General features: G+C 66.5%; 1 protein-coding gene across 1 annotated transcript; it reads left to right on the forward strand.

Moving 5' to 3' along the window:
- Nucleotides 1-2,460: 2,460 nt before the first annotated feature.
- LOC131754843 (sodium-dependent neutral amino acid transporter B(0)AT1) lies at nt 2,461-18,116 on the forward strand. Its single transcript, XM_059060875.1, has 12 exons — nt 2,461-2,662; nt 8,918-9,058; nt 9,446-9,583; nt 10,419-10,600; nt 10,992-11,102; nt 11,361-11,473; nt 13,495-13,623; nt 13,727-13,883; nt 15,542-15,746; nt 15,876-16,035; nt 17,594-17,756; nt 17,913-18,116. The coding sequence occupies exons 1-12, from the start codon at nt 2,461-2,463 to the stop codon at nt 18,114-18,116; spliced, it is 1,905 nt and encodes a 634-aa protein (XP_058916858.1).
- The last annotated feature ends 1,725 nt before the right edge of the window (nt 18,117-19,841 follow it).

Genomic DNA, 19,841 nt, shown 5'->3' on the forward strand with positions numbered 1-19,841 from the left:
GGGTGACAGTTTGGGTAGAATGTGCCGGGTTGTTTGGACCTGTCCCCCTGCCCCGCCCCCCAAGAAGGACTCTTGGCCAACAGCTACCCTCACACAACACGTGACAAGAGGATCATTGACTTAAACACATAAGGAAAACATTAAAGCTTCTGGATTAAACGTGAGAGGGTGTCTTCGTGACCTTGAGGTGGGCAAAGGTCTTCTAAAGGTGAGCTGATCCAACAACACGGTAATGGGAGCTTCCTCCCACGAAAGGCACCCTGAGAGGACCGGAGGCCAGAGGCTAAGCGGGAAGAGGCTTGTGACGCTCTGGGTCCCGGAGCGCACGGCCGGGTCCTCGGGGTTACTGGGACGGGACCAGCATCCCAGTAGCAAAGGACAGTTGAATGGGTTTCGCGGGAGGACAGCGGTGTCGCAGGCCTGGGGGCAGTGCTGATTAAGGCCACCATGCACTGCCTTTAGCGGGGTCACTGCGGCCACAAGGTTCGGAGGCCGGTGACGGGTGACAGCGTGGACCATCCCCGGCGGGCGGGCGGCCCGCGGTAGCTGGCTCAGTCCTCTCAGAAGCGGTTTCGCAGAGTGTCCTCAGGCTGGGCCGGTGCACGCCCCGGGGGCGTCATCCGCCCCGGTACCGTCCCGAGTGCCCCAGGAAGCGAGGAAGGGCTCAGAGCGGCCCTCGTGGAAACTGCACAAACCAGACTCTGTCCCGCAGGCTGGGGACAGGTTGGACGGACCGGGCACTTCCCGCGAGAAGACGGCGGGGCGAAGGCACGAAGAAGCCAGGGACCTGGCTTAGCCCGGGACGCCGGGAGCAGGAGGTGCCCTCAGGAGCAGCAAACCCAGCTGTGCTATCACAAGTGCAGGTGGACGGACACGTGGTGTCTGGGAGGGGGCAGGGCCTCTGGGTTCCGGGATGTTCTGACTCTCGACCTGGGTGATTGTTACATGGATGTGCCCACTTTACGAAAATTCACTAACCTGTCAACCAGTAACAAAAAGACGTGTTCACATGCATTCATCACAGCAATACTTATAACGGAAAAATCGAAAGCAGCAGAGACGTGCCCCGTCGGGGGAAGTTTCTGTAATAAATTACAGAAGGCCCAACACCCGGAGCACGTTTGATGTTCCACATCAAAAATGATGTTTGAAAGAAAAATTTGACAAAGAGTTAATAAAATCAGATAAAGAAAAATCTAAGTTTACTTTAAAAGTTTTAATTTAACGAACGGAACATTCTCAAGATACGATGTTACGTAAAAATCATGCACAGACACTGACATTTCAAGTAGTGGGTGAGTGGGTGACGTGCACGGTTATAAAACTGTATAGAACAATGAGAAAGCTCCTGGTGTAAACTCTCCGATTTTCCTTTTACTATAAGCACGTATTTGTTTCGTAATAAAAAGTTGCTATAGGGCAAATGTGAGTGAAGAGACGGGGAGAGGAGAGTGCAGCCGGGGACTGGGGACCAAGCAGTCAGCCAGAGAGCTAAGTAAGCCTCACGTGCTGTCACAGGAGAGGATGCTGTGCAGGAGGGAGCTGTGGATGGGAGAGCAGGGCCACCGCAGTCTGTGTCCCGCTCGAAGGGGGAGGATGGCCCCCTGGACGCGGGGAGGACGGCAGGGCCGGAGGAGCGGTGGGGGCCTTGGCCGGAGTGGGGGGCGAGGTGAGAGGTCACGGCAGGGCAGGCAGGACCTGCAGGCTCGGGAGGCCTTTGCCCTTAGAGACACAGGAGCTGGTGGAGGGTTCCAGCTGGGGGGCGGGGGAGGGGCGGGAGGCGGCAGGGCAAGGGCTCTGAGCCCCCAGGAGAGCCCGTGGGGATGAGGACCCAGCCTGGAGGCCCCACCTGCAGCAGCTCTGGGCACCGGGTGCTGGTGGCCCCGCTCCCTGAGGACCTATTTAGAGCCCAGAGCTCGGGCCGGAGGCACCAGGCGGCACCGAGCTCAGTGTGGACGGGGCTGTGGGCTGCTCCCAGGACCCGGGGCTCCAGCTGGAAGGTGGTCAGAATGCCCCGTGTCCCCCTGTTGGCAGAGAGAGCTGGGGAAAGAGGGCCCCCTCCCCTCCTCCGCAGGTGGGGCTGTGGCCGGTGGGCGCGGCTCTGAGGGTGGGGAGAACCCGAGTCCTGCAGAGCCAGGCGGCTGTCCTGCCATCAGGTCCGGTGTGCGCGGGGGTGGGGGTGGGGGGTGGGGGGGCGCGGCTCACCTGAGCCGCTGCCTTGGCGTTTGCACAGGGGGAGGGGCCGGCAGCGCCCAGGGAGCAGCCGGAGGGTCCGCGCGGCGCCTCTGCAGATAAGGCATTAACAGTCTGGCGGACTCGCCCTCCAGATCTGCTGACGCTTCCTTTCGGCCCAGGTGCTCGGGGTGCGGTGCCAAAGGTTCCCTATAAAGTGCCGGGGCTCCGGCCCGCGGCCACTCACCCTCCGCTGCGGCCACGCCTGAGGGACCCGCTGGACCCACCATGGTCAAGCTGGTGTTGCCCAACCCTGGCCTGGAGGCCCGGATCCCCACGCTGGGCGAGCTGGAGGGCCTCGAGAAGCAGGAGAGCCGCTCCCGGCCCAAGTGGGACAATAAGGCTCAGTACATGCTCACCTGCGTGGGCTTCTGCGTTGGCCTGGGCAACGTGTGGCGTTTCCCCTACCTGTGCCAGAGCCACGGTGGAGGTAGGCGGCGGGGCGGGCGACACCCACGTCTCCGCCCCAGGCCCCCCGCCGTGGCCTGGGCGCGCTGGGCTGGCAGTTCGGGGCCTGCGCGGCGGGGAGGCCCCCATCCTCTGTACCCTGTGTCCCTGCCCTGTTCCCAGACCTGGTCTGACCTGCGGGTGGGGGCCGGGGAGGAGCCGCCGCTCCTGGGGGGAGCCCCCTCCTCCGAGTGTGGAAGGTGCTGGCCCGACGGGCAGTGACGCCGGCCCTCGGTGAGTCTCCCACGTAGGCGCCGGGCTGAGCCCTCCCTGTGTGTCGCCCGCCTCCCATCCTCACTGGCACCTCGCTTCCTGAGGGACCGAGGAGGGGCCGGGAGCGGGAAACCGCGGACGAAGCCATGTACGCAGAGGCCAGAGGCAGGGGCCCTCTCCCCCCATCCCGCTGCTGCCAGAGGCTTCGGGGGGCCTTGCCTGGAGCCCAGGGGTCTCTCTCCCCGGGGCTGAGGCACCCCCTCTCCCCAGTTTCTGGATCTGGGTCCCCATGGCCACGTCCCCCGCCACCCGGTGTCCACCGGCTGCAGGGATGCAGGTCACACTGTGGCCCCCTCCGGCCCCTGTGCCGGCCTGGGGCAGGGGAGCCGGACCCGGGAGGAGGTCTGGGGCAGGTGCAGTGCTCGCCGGACAGACGGCCCCGAGCGCCGGCCGGTTGGATGCCCTGGGGATGCTCCGGGTTCCGTGGGCTCTTGAACCCTCTCCAGCGGGGTGAGTCCGTTCTAACTCGGAAGAACCTGCAGGCTCTCCCAGGCCTTGTGACGCAAGTGTCCTCAAGGAGGGCACGCGTGAAGGTGGCCTCCCGGGGTCCCCGCAGTGACTCCCCCCAAGGACTCGAGCTCCCGAGTGTCTGCGAGGCTGTGTCCTCTGAGCCGCTGGTCCGGCCTGCACTTCCCTCTGTATCTGGGGCCCCAGGGAGCCTGCGAGGCCAGGACCCCCAGCCTGAGTGCGGCCTATGCTTGCCGGGCCCTCAGCCGCTTCAGTGAGGCTGGCGCCCCGCCGCCGATGTTCCTGGTCGTGGCCCGGGGGGGCTGTCCTGGGGGAGGGTCCCAGCATCGAGTCCAGCACGGGCACAAGAGGCGGACAGGGAGGAGGGGCGGGCTGCCGCCCCTGCACACGGGGCCCCGGGGTGGCTCGGGACGGACCCACTTTGTGGGTGGAGGCCAGGCGCTTGTCCCTGAGGAGACGGGGCTGGGACCCCAGAGCCGGGGAGGGACGCCCGGGAGGAGCACGCGGAAACCAAGACCTCAGCCGCCCAGAGAGCCTAGGCCCTTGGCTAGGAAGAGCTCCCCGTGGGAAGTGGGGTCTCCAGGCGCAGCTGCACACTGGCCAGGAGCCCGAGGGGCAGCGCAAGAAGGGCCCGCAGACCCCGCTGGTGGAGGCAGCCGGGGTCCCCCACGCGGCCCCTCCCCTCCTCAGCTTGGGCGAGGGCGGAGGTCCAGCCCCTGACGCCCCGCCCCGGGCAGGTCGGGACTCCGGTCCACCCAGCCAGCCCCGGAGGGCCTGACCACGGTGCTCTGGGCCGGCTCACAGGTCAGGAGCTGGGTGTCCTGTCCTCCATGCCCCAGAGACAGTCCCTGAGGACCAGGCAGCGGGGGGCCGGTGGCCCATCAGGGTGGCGTTTCCGCCCCCGCAGAGCCGGCTGTGAGGCAGGGGGGCAGCTGTGCAGCTGGAGGAGAAAATGCCGCCTTCGAAGGTGTTGGAGCTCCTCCCACCCGACCATCAGTTCTGGTTTGGTGAAAACTTACTTTGTCTCCAATTATTTCCGGGAGTTTTGGGTAATTCAAGAAGTAAACGATCTTTGACTTGACTTTAAACTTTATATTACGAAAACAAGTAAATACAGAAAAGTAGACAAAGCCCCATGAAGACCCCCAGGCCCCCGATTTAGGCTTGAGCGCCGGCCATGTTTTCCCGGCGTTTGTCGCGGGTGTGGCCACGTGCACGCGGAGCAGGCTATTGCGCGAGCCTGTGGGGGGGCCGTGCTGTCCGGGGCCTCTGGTTCCGGGTCTCCGATGGGTCCCGGCGCCTCCGCGAGCAGGGGTGCGGGTGTGCAGCCCTCGCCTCCGCCCTGCCGCGCGCTGGCCTCCGCTCTGGGGTGAGGTTTGCTGTCAGCCGGGGGCAGGGGTCCGTGACGCGGAAGGGCTGTCCCCCTGCAGGCAGGCTCGTGGCCCCAGCCACGGAGGATGCGGGAGCCCCGGCTCTTTCAGCTCCCTGGGCTGTGGGCAGAGCTGCTGCTTTTCTGGGCTTGGGAGGTGGGGAAGCGGGCATCTCCCGCCTCCCTCCCCCACCCGTCCGCACGCGCTCCTCCCTCCACTTCAGGGATCTCCTCCTTCCCAAGTCCCCCGGCGAGCGTCCCGTGGGGTGCGCACGCATGGTTGTAAATCCAGCCGGCAGGCAGGCAGTGTACCTGCTGTCTGTCCTCTGCTCTGACCAGGAGTCCGGCACCCGGGACCCCACGCCGCACCCCGCCCTCCCCCCGGGCCATCTGGGTTTCCAGGAGGTGGGGCCCCCCCCGGGGTGCCCGGGTGGCCAGCCTCCACACCCTGGCTCCGTCCACTCCCTCTGCGATGGCCACCTCTGCCCGTCCAGCAGGTCCGGGGCACACACGGGCCGGGTGCTCCCGTAGGGGACAGGGCCCAGGCGAGGAGGGCGGAGCAGGGCCCGCGGAAGCGAGGGGTCCCGTGTGGTCCCACTTCTGGGGTCGTGACCTCTAGGCCCCGGACAAAGCCAGGCCTCCTCTCCACCCCCAGGCCCTGCGGGCGGCGGCTGTGCCCGCGGGGCGGTGCCACGGGGCTCTGGCGTCCCCTGGCCTGGGGGACCTGGATGCCTTTCAGGGGGCTGCTCTGCCAGACGCTGACTGGCACCCCACAGACCAGCGGGGTGGACCAGGCCCGGGGGGCGCAGGACCCGCCCGCGCGGCCCCTCCCGCGGGCCGGCTCCACGGCGGCCTAGCAGTTTCTCCCGGGCACTAAGTGCAGATCACGGGGCTGGGAGGGACGCAGGGAAGGCCCCGGCTGAGGGCGGGCGGTGGCGTCATTTGGGGAAATGGCAGGCGGACCCACGGCCCCTGCAAGGGTGTCTGGGGAAGCGGGCGGTGCCCGGGGGAGGCCGGCCCTCAGCTGAGGCACCCGCTGCCCACCCGCAACACAAGCCCAGGCGCGGGACCACCCCAAGTCCCCCGGCAAATCCGCGACGCGGGAGGGGCAGCAGTTTCCACTTTGCTTTCCTCCTGGAAGCCGACGGAGGGCCTGTGATTATCCTTCATGATTAAACAAAAGTGAGACGCCCCTGGGAGACTCCAAAGCCGAGAGGCACCCCGCACCTGAACCTGTGGCACGTGGGCCGCCGCCAGGCCCTCTTCCGGCAGCTCCCTCCTCCCCGTCTGGCTTCCTGATTTTCGGAGAGAAACTCTGTGTCATTCTCCCGGAGGCGTGTGGGGGGGCGGGGGGGTGGGGGGCGGAGGGTGTTTACCTCTCCTGCCCCCGCGTCTCTCTCTGCGTGTGTGTCCCTCCGTGGGGGCCGTCTCCGTCTCTGGGGACCTTTGGAACCACGCCGGGCACCGGGCACTTACGTGGCTTTCCTCCCTCACTGAGATCCGCTGCCCTCCCTCCTCTGTCCGTCCGCCTCCTCCACACCCGCCCCCCCAGGAGAGGAGCCCGTTTAAAAAGGGAAGATGCATATTCCCTGGAGCCTGAGTTTCTTGAGAGAAAAGAAGCCAAGAACCACACATCCCTGGAAAGAACAAGGTGCTGAGTGCCTGCCTCCTGCTGCTGCTGCCAGGGCTGGGGGAGCCGGGCAGGCAGACTGCACAACGTGGGCACACGGGAGGGCCCCCTGGCCCAGCCCACCTCTGGGGGTGCAGTGGACGTGTGCCGGTCCCACCCTCCCATCCTCTTGACGCTGAGCCTCTGGTCCCCGAGAGCTTGTGGGAGGGAGAGGTGCCGGGACCACAGGCAGCAGGGGGGGCTTCCTGGAGGAGGTGCTCTCCGAGTGAGGTTTTCAAGGATGAATAGGAGTTTCCTGATGGAGGCAAAGGGGCAGGGAGACTGGGGGTGGGGGGTGAGTAAAAGTGGCATCATGAGGGGAGGGGGCAGGATTTGGAAACATGGGGTTGTTTTCTTCTTGGTAGCTCTGCCCCAAAGATGTTCAAATCCAGCTCCCGAGAAAACGTCAGACAGACAAGTCTTATGTCAACTTTGCCTTCGCTCACAGAGGGATTGCAGGAGTCCCTGCCCTGAGCCTACGTCTCTGGCCACGCCCCCAGACCCGGGGCAGCTCCCTTCCCCTCCCGCAGGGGATCCGTCTGGTGGGCCTTCCTTTCCTGGGGTCTTTCCTCGTGTGGTCACAGCCCACACCCCTTGCTTTCTGGCCCTCAGCCCCCTGGCAGCCCCGGAACCGGAAGAAGCCTGTCCCTGGAGCCCCAGGTTGGGAGAGAGGCCTGCGGCCCACGGCCCCTCAGCATCCTGGCGTGGAGACCGAGGAAGGCCCACGGGGAGGGAGGAGGTGCCGCTGGGCTCTGGGGCCTGTCCCCCGCGACGTGAGGGCTCTGTGGAGGCAGACGGAGGAGGGAAAAAGAGAAGAGGCCGAGGGACTAACCCGGGAGCTAAAGGGAGAGCCGGGCTGGCAGAGCCTGTGGGCCCCCCGCCCCTCCAAGGACCTCTCGACACACACACGCAACACGCATGCTCAGCATGCGTGTGCACACAGACACACACTCAAACACACGCACACACGGCCGTGCACCCATACGTGCACAGGGACACACATCCATGTGCACGCTTGCACCGTGTCCACGTACATACGGACACGCCCGCATGCTCACACATACACACTCATCCACAGACCCGTGGGCACACACACACTCAGACATGTGTGAATGCACGCACACACTGGCACACATGCACACACGGTGCCACGCCGGCCAGGACCTCTAGCTCAGGGTCTGACACGCACGCTGACCGGGAGGCCGGTGTGGGGAGGTGCTGGCCTGGCTGGGGTCGGGGAGAGAACGGGGCCGAAGTGAAGGAGCTGAGATGTCTGGGGGAGAACGGAGAAAGGAGGCGGGGGCGGGGAGAACGCGGGGGAGAGCTGAGCGGAGGGAGGGCAGGGAGACGGGGCTGCACGGACACTCCCGATGGGGTGTCACACCCAGGGCGCGGGGCAGGGGCAGGGCAGCCCCTCACTCGGTGGGTCCATGGCCGGACACCCGGCCACTTGGGGCGGAGAGGTAGTGCCACCGAGCGCGTCCCAGGGCAGCGCTGGCAGCCCCGGCCTCCCGGGACCCCAACCGCGAGAGCCCGTCGGGCTGGACCCGGACCCGCTCTTAAGCCCTGAAGCAGCCGTGTGTTTCCAACTCTTATCGCACAGTGTCGGCTTCTGAGCTTCCTGTCGACTAATGGTAACGACCTTTGGTAACCACGACTGTGCTAATCTCGGCCGCACTGCGCTCGGCTGGGTGCCCGGGCGTGGGCACCTGGACAGCCTCCCCTGTTTTCCCCGGAGCCTGGTTCAGGGGGCTGGGAGCAGCTGGGGGGCCCGACCTGGATCAGGCCAGGGCGGCTGGTACAGCCGTGGCTTGGGGGCTGGGGGGGGCGTTGCTGAGGACGGCGCAGAGTGGGAAGGGGTGGGCCGGGTAGCAGAGCCCAGCGGGACCGCGTGCACCGTGAAAGCAGGTGTCACCACATCCCCGTCCTTCATGTACGCTCGGCAGACGTTCACGGGGCTCCTGGGCAGTGCCAGGCTGGACCCTGGTGCCCGTCAGGGAGCAGAGCCTACAGGCGCTGCGTCTGGCTCCTCCACGTTCCCGGAGCGGGGTCCCTAAGCCTCAGATTGAGAGGCCCTCCTGCCAGATGTCCGGGTCGGCCTCTAAGCCCCTGGCCTCTCCCCCGTGCCCTTCCCCACCTTCGCGTGAGGGTGCCACGAGTGTCCACGCCCCCCGAGGGGCTCACCCTGGCACGTGCCCCTCCCCGGGCCCCACCTGCACGCGGACGTCACCCCTGGTCCTCCGGGGCTGCCGGGCAGACGGCGTCCTGCAGGGATGGCAGACAAGGACGCGCCGGCCCCCGTCAGGAGGTGGCGTGAGCCCCGCCCGCGACGACGCCGGTGGCCGTCACCACGGGCACCGTCGCCGGCGATAGCCGCTGTGTTTGTGACGAACGCCTGTGAAGGTGGCCTCTGCAGGCCTGCGAGCGCCCCCGATCACGCGCCGCCCCTCCCACCCCAGGGGCGTTTATGATCCCGTTCCTCATCCTGCTGGTCCTGGAGGGAGTCCCCCTGCTGTACCTGGAGTTCGCCATTGGGCAGCGGCTGCGGAAGGGGAGCGTGGGCGTCTGGAGCGCCATTCACCCGGCCCTCAAGGGCGTAGGTGCGTGTCTGCGGCCAGACCCGGGGCCCGCCTGCACGCCCACCCCGTCCTCCGTCCTTCCCTTTGCGTCTCAGGGAGACGAAGGTCCCAGGGCTCCACGGCCCCACCCTGAGGCCTTTGCAGACCCTTCCTTAGAATCGCCTGGGCTGTGGCTGCGGGGTCCGGGCCACCAGGGGCTCACCGGGCAGCAGGGGACGTCCCGAGTCCCCAGGAGGGCAGGGCCTGGGAGGGGCAGACCCATGGCAGGGGAGCCCCACTGCCTGCCCAGAGCAGGGACGGCGAGGGACACTGACCGCTGGGGCTGCCCCCTGCCGTCTGGGGCCTCCGTCCCCTCACACGCAGGGGCCGGGAGGCTGCCCCAGAGGTGACCTCCCCACCCGCCCTCAGGCATCGCATCCATGTTCGTGTCCTTCATGGTGGGTCTCTACTACAACACCATCATCGCCTGGGTCATGTGGTACTTCTTCAACTCCTTCCAGGACCCCCTGCCGTGGAGCCAGTGCCCACTCGACGCCAACCAGATGGGTGAGTCCTGGCGGGCCCGGGGTGGGGGGGGCGCCGGCCCACGAGCAGCCGCCCTCGGATTCTCCGAAGTTCGCGTGGTTGTAGCCCAAGTTTGGCAAAGACCAGAGCACAGAAAGGGGCGGGCCCTGCCGCCGTGGCCTCCCTGGCCGCACTGGGGCCGTTCAGGGCAACTTCCCCGTCTCTGGGGGTGGGAGCGGGGGGAGGGGGAGGGGAGGTCCGCCAGGATTAGACCACGTGCCCCCACTTGGCAGGGTCTCTCTGTGGTTCCGTGAGCCTGGGGGGCAATCGGGACCCTGGGACGCCGGGGCTCAGAGTGGTGAGAGCGTGTGAGGTTGAACAGAGCTGCCTGGTGTGGGCTCCGGCCTGCGACCCCCAGACTGGTGACCCCCCTGAATGGCTGAGTGCCGTGGGGCGGGGGCGGGGGGAGAAGGCAGGCAGTCGAGGCCCTGTGTGCACGCCGCACGTGTGCAAGAGTGTGTGCACGTGTGTGTGTGCGCACGTGTGTGCACGTGTGTGCACGTGTGTGCATGTACCTGGGTTTGCACGTGAGTTTGCACGCAAGTCTGTCTGGTTGGTGTGTGCGTGCTGATCACGTACACAAGTAGCACACGTGTGCACGATCGCACGCAGGTGTGCTCGTGCGTGCACCCACCTGTTAGTACGTCGTGTGCGTATTGTCTGTGGCGTGTGTCTGTGCGGGTGTGCACACACGAGTGTGTGCGTGGGCACAGGCGCACCGCACCCCTGGCATCAGTGCCCTGGGGTCTGGGCCCGAGTCTCCTCCCTGGGGGCCCGTGTGCTCGGCGGCCCTCACTGACGTGGGCGCCCGTGCCAGGCTACGTGGAGGAGTGTGCCCTCAGCTCCTCCGTGGATTACTACTGGTACCGGGAGACCCTCAACACCTCTGCCTCCATCGACGACTCGGGCTCCGTGCAGTGGTGGATCCTGCTCTCCCTGACGTGCGCCTGGAGCGTGCTCTACGTGTGCACCATCCGCGGCATCGAGACCACCGGGAAGGTGCGGGGGGCCGCGGGCGCCCCGGGGGCGTCGGGGGGCACGCCCACGCCGCCGCCCCTTCAGCCGGCTCCGAGGGCCCAGCCCCTGCGTGCCCTCCGTCTGGGCGGGCTCTGCCGGCCGCCCAGGCCGGCGCCGCAGACTCGGTGCTGGGCCAGACGGCTCTCAAGCACGTGTTTCGGAAGCCGAGTGTGGCAGTGCCGGTGGTGTCCGTCCACTTGGCAGGAGCTAAACAGTGACCACGTCCACACAGAGCACGGAAACCAGAGAGGGAGGCGGGGCCCCGGGCGCGCGGAGGAGAGCGGCGCAGGTCCCGCGTGGCCAGCCCTCCTCCTCGAGGCCGGGGCCCCGCCCCAGGTCCGGCCTCTTCGTCCCACACCTGCCACCTCCCCAGGCCGTGTACATCACGTCCACGCTGCCCTACGTCGTCCTGACCATTTTCCTGATCCGGGGCCTGACGCTGAAGGGAGCTTCCAGTGGCATCGTCTTCCTCTTCACGCCCAACGTGAGTCTCCGCCGGCCACCCGCCGGCCTGGGCACCGCAGCGCCTGCCGGTCCCAGGGTCCCTGGATGGGGGCCGGGCCTGTGAGGGCCGTGGGCCGGCTCAGCTGCGGCTCTGGGTGGAGGGTCATCAGCCGTCGCCTCGGGGCCCTTGTCCCCTGGACCGCCAACCGGTGGCCGCGGCCGTCACCTTGCCTCCAGGCTCCTGTGTCTCCCGCCCGCATCCCGCGGAGCACAGCTGGAGGTCTCTGTTCCGCCGCAGGTCACCGAGCTCGCCAACCCACTCACCTGGCTGGACGCGGGGGCCCAGGTCTTCTATTCCTTCTCGCTGGCCTTCGGGGGCCTCATCTCCTTCTCCAGCTACAACTCTGTCCAGTGAGTGCGGGGGCCGGGGGTCCCGAGGGCGGCAGGGCTGTCACTCCACCGGGTGCTCCGGTGCTCGCCTCGGGCTCCCCGTCGGGCCTGCCGTGAGCAGAAGGGAAGGGCCGTGCCCGCTCCAGAGGCGCTGGTCCGAGTCCTCTGGACTGTGGTCCGCAGGCCCGTGAGCAGGTCGGCGGGACCTCTTTACCCTCGGCCTCTCCTTCGTGCCTCGGCCCTTGCGGCAGCGAGCGCGGGTGCAGCCCCCTCCGTACCCCACCCCTCGGCATCCGGCACCCAGCATGTGGGTCCTTCACGGTCCGCCCCAGACTGACACCCACACAGAAAGTGCCAGAACCCCCCAGGGCCTCCAGAGGGACGCCGTGGTGTCCGCTCACCTCACAGGCGCTTATGGAGCACCCGCTGTGTGCCCGCCCCCGCCTCCCACGCGCCAGGACCCACCCTCCCGGGCCCTGCGTCCGGGCGTCGGCAGAGGCAAACCGGCAGTGAGCTTCTGTCGGGTCGCAGGCGGCGAGAGACTTGGAGGAAAGGCGGAAGCGAGCAGGGCGAGGGGTCTGCAGCCTGGGCTGGGCTGGCTTGGCGTCAGAGCAGCTGGGGCTCCGGGAGCCACGTGGACAAAGGCTCCGGCGGCGGCTGGGGGCTGAGTGCGGTCGCCCAGGCCGAGGGCGCCGTGAGGTCCAGCGGATTGGCGGGGTGGGGGAGTCGAGGGTGAGGATTCAGTGGCTTCCAGCCGCACACACCACCCACCTTTAAAGGACACAGTCCCGTGGCCTTCTGTGCGTTCACAGAGTCACGCAATAGTTACCGCTAATCCCAGGATATTTCCAACCCCCGAGAGAAAGCCTGCGACCCTCAGCCGTGAGCCCCACGCCCCCCCCGGCCCCAGGAACACCCAGCTGCTTTCCCCCCGGGGGTCGGCCCCTTCTGGACATCTCACGGACGAGGCCTCCTCCAGGCTCTGGCCTCTGCGTCTGGCCCCTCCCACTGAGCTTGAGGCCCTCGTGCTCGTCTCCGTTGTCACGTGTTCACGCTCCTTCCTTTCGAGGCTGGGTCGTCCGAGCGCAGCCATGCCGGGCTCCGTCTAATCAGCCCCCGGCCGCCGGGCCTCTGGCTGTGTCTACTTTCTGGCTACTGCGAACGCTTGCAGTGCCATGTGCACCTGTTCTGGCTCCCCGCGGGTGTACCCCAAGGGGCAGGGCTGCTGGGCCGCAGGGCGGCTCGAGGTCTAACCGTTTGAGGAGCGGCCCTCCACCGCAGCCACCCCACCTCACAGCCCCCCACAGGGCCGCGTGCGAAGCACTGGTTCCTCCACACCCTCACCCACACCTGTCACTCTCAAATGGTTGGGTTCTGGCCGCCTTGGTGGGGGTACCGAGGCATCTCACTGTGGTTTGATTTGCATTCCCCTGGGGGCTCCCGATGGAAGCGTCTGGAAGGATGGTGTCGCCAGCAGTGGGGGAGGGGGGGGAGGTCAGTGGTCAGGTGCTGAGCTGAGGGAGGCTTTGGGTGTCCAGGTAGAGGTGGGGAGTCCTCAGCCGTGAGGGCCTGGGGCCGGCAGTCGGGGTCCTTGGCAGGGGCGGTGGGGGACGGAGGGGGGAGGGAAGGGGTCCAGGCGGGAGGTGGGGGACACCTGGCCCAGGCCACCTCTTTGAACTCTGTGGCTGGTGGGCTGTAAGGTCCAGGCTGTCCTGCCTGTGTGGGGCCGACAAGCCACCTCCGGAGCCCAGAGCAGACGCTGGCCCAGCAGAGACTTGAACACAGGGATCTCCAGCTCCAGCTCTGGGGTTCCCCAGGGCTTGGGGGAGCGCCGAGGGGCCACCAGGTCGCAGCAGGTCTTGGGGACCGTCACCTGGCGTTCGGGCGGGCTGTGGGAGAGCCCCCTCGCCCACCCGTGCCCAGGGGCGGCTCAGCCTCTCAGGCTGGCCCAGTGGTTCTGACCGTCCCACTACGCCCGCGGGCTGGTCGGGCGCACACGGCGCCCCCGGGGCTGTGGTCACCGACGCCGCTTTCGTCCGCAGCAACAACTGCGAGATGGATTCGGTCATTGTGTCTGTGGTCAACGGCTTCACGTCCGTGTACGCGGCCACCGTGGTCTACACCATCATCGGCTTCCGTGCCACCAAGCGCTTCGATGACTGCTTCAGCGCGTGAGTGGCTGCTTGGCGCCCTGGGGGCTGCTGCGTCCCCGCCCCTCACCCCCGCCTCCGAGGAGCCCGCCCAAGGCTGGAGCCGGCCTCACTCTCTTTCCAGGAACATCCTGACGCTCATCAATGCGTTCGACCTGCCCGAAGGCAACGTGACACAGGAGAACTTCGCTGAGATGCAGCAGTGGTGCAACGTCTCCAACCCCGCGGCCTACGCAGAGCTCAAGTTCCAGACATGCGACATGAACACCTTCCTCTCGGAGGTAGGCATCTTGGGCCACGAGGCAGGGCAGCGGGCACCTCGGGTGGACACCGAGCGCCCCCTGGGAGCTCAGTTCCGACGGGCACGTCCCCCTGCCCCTCCTGTCCCCTGGGCGCCGGGTCTAGGGCACCGGCATCTGCTGGGCCACGTACCCCAAGTGTGAGGCCCCGTGATGCAGAGGCAGAGGGACCCAAGGGCCCCCGTGGGCCTGACCTCTCCGTGGCCTCAGGTCAAACACACAGAAACACCCCGTGGTCCATTTTTACTTTAACTTCTTCTGCAAAAAGTTCGGAGTCATTATAACTGTACTTTTGAAATCACTCGACAGCTGGTGGCTGTCACGGTTCTGGGAAACCCTCGCCTGATGCACAAATGCTTTGAACAGCAAAACCCCCAAACGATTAGTGACGTTTTGTTCTGTGATGCTCATGGACCAACACTCACTCATTCTGTTTCTGCAATTTTCTTATTTGGAGCCACCTGACATTTTGGGGCGTGTGGAGCGTTTTGAGGGCCTGGCACCGTTTCTCCGGGGACAGCACAATCTCGCCAGGAGCGGTCACAGAGCGGAGGGTCCTCCCTGCCTGGCTCTCCCCTGGGAGCCCCGGGTGAGAGGGAGGGAGTCACAGAGAGCCCCCCCCCACCAAGAGACTGAATTTCCTTTCTTTTTAAAAAGCAACCTTGTCGAGGGGTCAGCTCTCACCCGGAAGCTCTCCCGTGTCCAGCGCAGTTTGCAGGGTTTTAGCAAGTTCACACCGTCAGTTTACGCAGTCTCGCGCCCTGGAAGTCTTCCGTCAGCAGGGCTCCCGCCTCTCCTCTCCCCGCGCCCCGGGCGGCGCAGAGGTGCTTTTGTCTCTTCCATGGCGTCTGGGCTCTTAGAGCCCCGGAAGCGCTCCTCCGCGGAGTGGGCACCAGGCCACTGGTGACGACGCCCCCCAGCCTCCCACCCTTCTGCGTGCGGCCGAGTCCCTGTGTCCTGGGCCCTCGTGTAAATGCTGCTCCGCTGCCTTGGGCCCCGGCTTCTGATGGGATGCCGGCCCCGCGTGAGTCCTGCGGGGGCTGCCGGCTCCGCGTTCAGTCCCCCCGAGCTCAGGCGCCTCTGCGGAGGTTCTACCCCCCGGGAAGGCAGCTGGTGCCCGAGACCTCGCTGACCAGTGTGGACCACGTGTGGCCGCGCAGGACCACCTGCCCCGGGCAGAGCGCGGTCGTTACGCACCCGCGCGCCCGTCCTTGGCGCCGCCCGCCCCGCGGGCCGCTCTGACCGCTGGCGGGCGCACGTCCAGGGTGTCTGCTTTGGGGACCCGCGCTCAGGCCCGCTGAAGTCACTTAGTGCTCTGGCCCCAGGCGTGGGGGGGCACATCGGTGAGAAGACGGCAGTCCGTGCGCGTCTGCCGAGCGAGTCTGTCCGGCCGCACGGGGCCCTGACCGCTGCTGGACGGCGTGGTCCGCTTCCCGGGCGCGAAACCAGTTCAGCTTTCTAAAATACGCTTAAAGGGCTAGAAGACAAGATCGGGTCATCTCACAGAGCGGCTCACATCAGCCATACTTGCGTGGTGCTGGCTCGGCGGGTGGAGGGCCGTCCGGCGGCGGGGCCAGGAGGGCCTGTGGGTGCCTGCGTCAGAGGCAGGCCCTGGGTGACGCAGCCGCCCCACCCCGCAGGGCGTGGAGGGCACCGGGCTGGCCTTCATCGTGTTCACCGAGGCCATCACCAAGATGCCGGTGGCCCCGCTCTGGTCCGTGCTCTTCTTCATCATGCTCTTCTGTCTGGGCCTGTCGTCCATGTTCGGGAACATGGAGGGTGTGGTGGTGCCCCTGCAGGACCTCAAGGTCATCCCCCAAAGCTGGCCCAGGGAGCTGCTCACAGGTAGGCCGGCCCGGCCCCGGGGGTCCCGGCCGCGGCACAGCCGTCAGAGGAAGGTGGTGCGGACGCGGCGCCTGTGCCCCGGCGGCCCGCTCTGGCCCGGTGACGGTGGCCCTGCTCTGCGCCCCACAGGCCTCATCTGCCTGGGGACGTACCTCATCGCCTTCATTTTCACGCTGAACTCCGGCCAGTACTGGCTGTCTCTGCTGGACAGGTACGCGGGCTCCATCCCCCTGCTCATCATCGCCTTCTTCGAGATGTTCTCCGTCGTCTACGTGTACGGCATAGACAGGTAGGCGGGACGGCGAGGGACCTCCTCCGATGGCCAGGAGAGATTCCCACCGTGGGAAGTGGGGATGCGTTCGGGGCGGGACAAGGGGCGAAGCCACAGGGCCAGGCCTGCATCTCCCTCCCGGCCCGGCGCGGTGCAGGCAGGGGCCTGGCCCTGGGAGGGCGACAGGGAGAGAAGAGGGGTCCCGCACGGAGGCAAACCGTACCCCCTCCGGCCTCCGGATGCTTGCGGGCCTCAGGACAGGCGCTGGCGGCCGCGGAAGGAGACAGCACAGTCTTGGGGCGGGCGCGCGGGCAGGCCGCTGGCTGCGGGTAGCGGGGCTTCCCCAGGACCCCACCAGTGGGGAGGGAGCTGGGGGTTTTAGTCCAGCTCGGGCTGCACAGCCAGGGCTGCTCCCAGGGGTCTGGGGAGGGCTTCTCAGGCCAAGAAAGGCAGACGAGTGTGGCCCGGGCAGCTACCCCTCGGCCAGTGGCTCAGGGCCTCGGGGATCGGTGGGGACCCAGAAGACGGCGCCTGGGCTCTTAGCAGGAGCTGGACTCACCACAGCTCCAGAAGTAATCTGCTGGAACCGATTAACATTAAATTGCACGAGCCCGTAGAGGGGGCCGCCTTGGGACCGCCTCCCTGCACCACCGAGAGCACACGCGCGTCAGGACACACGTGCAGGGCCTTCACTCAGCAACACAACTCGAACCAGCCTGGTGGCGCCGTGGGGAGACTGAGGCGCACCTGGGACGCACCTGCTGTGCGTAGCATCAGCAGACGTCAGGGAGGAACGTGGGGGTGGAAAGGTACGGGTGTCACCGCGCGTGTGATGCTGGCCTCGCGGCAGGTGTGAGACCGTCCGAAAGCGCGCATCCCTCTGTGAACAGCCGGAGGACCGTCGAAGCCAGACACTGGCTCCGGGTGGCTGCCCTGTATCGCTTGCCTCGGGGAGGACGGGCCGAGCGGAAGAGTCCGGTCACGGGGCTCCCGAGCCCCACAGGGGACAGACGAGGCCTGGGCGCCTGCGCTTCTCCGGCAGCACCCTCTGGGTTCGCCGGGCCCTGGACGGCTCACGTTTACCTTCCGCCCGCTCTGTTCTGATTTCTGCAGACGATGCACGTGTCTGTGCACAAGGGCACTGGGCACAGGATGGGGGGAGATGGAGAGGCTTCCCAAGGGCGGGGCTGCTGCCATGCCAAGGATGCCAAGGCAGGAGCTGCGACAGCTTCCCTCCTCCATCCGCAGAAGTTCTGAGCCCTCCTTCGCATCAGCGCCTGCCCGGGGCCCAAGGAGGCTGCCCCCTCTGACGGGAGTCCACAAGCCCAGCTGGGCGGTGGCACCGTGGGACGGCGGGGTTCTCAGAGGCTCCAGATCGGCTTCTGCCGTGAGCCCAGACGGCAGTCTTCCTAGGGGAGGCGCAGCTCCGCCCAGAAGGATGTGACGGGTCGGGGTGTGGCATCGCGGGCCTGGGCCCGTCTGGCCGGGAGTGGAGAGGCTGCCCGCCCTCCGCCTCCTTGGGATGCAAGGCCTCTCGGTGTGCACCGGTGGCAGCCGCCTCGGCCTCTGCTTCCAGGTTCAACAGGGACATCGAGTTTATGATCGGCCACAAGCCCAACATCTTCTGGCAGGTCACGTGGAGAGTGGTCAGCCCCCTGCTCATGCTGGCCATCTTCCTGTTCTTCTTCGTGGTCACGGTCAGCGAGGAGCTGATCTACAGCGTCTGGAACCCAGCCTCCGTGAGCCCCGGGCCTCCAGGCTGCGGGTGGGGGCCGGGCTCTCCCTCCCGGCGCCCTGGAGGCCAGGAGAGAATCACGGGGGGGAGAGGGCCCTTCGCCCCGAGGGAGACCCCGGCTGCCTGGTCTGCTCACCCCAAGGTCGCTCTCTGTCTCCAGGAGGAATTCCCCAAGCCCCAGAAACTCAAGTACCCGAGCTGGGTGTACGGCGTGGTGGTCCTCGTGGCCGGGGTGCCCTGCCTGGTCATCCCCGGCTTCGCCATCTACAAGCTCGTCAGGAACCGCCTCCAGAGCACAGGGGACCAGGAGGGGCTGGTTGGCGCGCTGTCCACGGCCTCGGTGAACGGAGACCTGAAGTCTTGAGCGGCCCAGCCCACCGCACGGGGGACGGTGTCAGAGGAGAGGGTGGGCTGCACGTGTGTGAGCGCGCGTGTGTGTGCACGAGTGTGTGTTGTGTGAGTGTGCCTGCGTGGGAGCGTGTACACATGGGCATGAGCGTGTGCCCATGTACACATGTGTGCACGTGTGCGAGTGTGTATACGTACGTGCACAAGAGCGTTTGCATATGCGTGGATGCTGTGTGAGTGTGCACGCGTGTGTGTACGTGTACACTGCGAGTGTACAAGTGTGTACACAGTGTGTGGGGGTGAGTGTATATACATGCGCAAGTGTATGTGTGTGTGTGGGGTGTGTGTAAGCATGTGTGCACAAGAGGGGACAGGAGGGACCCTCCCGGTGCGGGTATACACACGTGTGTGTGTGCACACGCATGTGTGTGTGCTTGTACGTGTGTGTGTGAGCAGGTGTCTATGTGAGTCGGCGCATGAATGTACTCGCACGTGTGAGTGTGTGCGCACGTGCGTGCGTCTATGCACCGTGCACACGTGTATTCGTGCATATGTGCATGTGTGTGTGTGTATGCACAGCTATGTGTGTGTCTGTGTGTATGCACGCACGCACGCCTGTGGCTATGTGTCTACACGTGCATGTTGCCCTGCAGCACACCTGCCTGCCAGGTGAGGCCCAGAGGCCCAGGAGCAGACTGGTGGCCCCCCCGCCCTGCCCGCACTCCCAGGGAGAGTCAGGCCTGCAGCGGGGGTGCACCCGCTGGGCGTGTCCTGCTCACCTCGGCCCCTAGGAACATAATCTCATCGCCCCCCGCCCGTCCCCCGCACCGTCACCTCCTAAGCTCGGGACTCCCGCCGTGGGCTCGGGGCTCTTACCTCGTGGCTAGGAGCGCCCTTCTCAAGGCCTGTCCAGAAGAGGCCAGTGAGCTGGCGAGGGGCCCCGCCCACCCGCTTCTGTGAAGAGCCCCCGAGTCTTGGCCACGGTCCAGCGTGGTGAAGGCTGACCCACTTAATCACTGCATCTGGCCGCCATGGACAGACGAATAGTTAATAAAACTCAGCTTGGGCCATTTAGGGCAGAAAACCCCACTTCGTGTTTTCTCGAGAGGACAGTAACGGCGTGAATATTTAGCCAGGTGTTGGAAAAGACGAGTTACAGGGTAACTAACTCCGCCTTGGCCACCGGGGTGGAGGACGGTGCATGCGTCCCAAGCGATGTCAGGAGCCACGAAGGCCCAGAGGGCCGTCCACCGGGTGTCGCTCAGCGAAGGCCGGCGTCAGCTCCTCTCTCCCAGTCAGGGACAGGATGCGACACCCGGTCTCAGCCCAGGTCACGTGACACTTGGGTGTTTGTTTCCAAGAACTGGTCGCCTCCACTTTCCATGGAAAAATCTGGAAGTTTAAGTTAAACTGGACCTTCTGAGGATTCTCGGCGCAGGATGGGAGACCCGGGTGGGAGTGGGTCCCGGCGCCATGTCCCTCCCACTTGGAGACGCCCCGCCAGCTCCCGCAGGACCCCGCGTCCCTGCTCCCCAGAGCGTTCCGACCCTCCTCTGGGGCAGCTCTGCTGTGGACCCTGTGGACGCACGCCCCCACCTCTCACCCCGGGGCATGGAGGGGGACGCGCTCCCAGGAGTGACCTGGGCAGGGCGGGGCCGTCGGCTCTCTGTGGCTTGGTGAGCGTCACTTTCAGACGTCACATTCCGCAAATTGTTAGAAATTCGGGCTTTGTGGGCGTTGC

Source organism: Kogia breviceps, chromosome 4 (assembly GCF_026419965.1).
Source record: "Kogia breviceps isolate mKogBre1 chromosome 4, mKogBre1 haplotype 1, whole genome shotgun sequence".
Lineage (NCBI taxonomy): Eukaryota > Metazoa > Chordata > Mammalia > Artiodactyla > Physeteridae > Kogia > Kogia breviceps.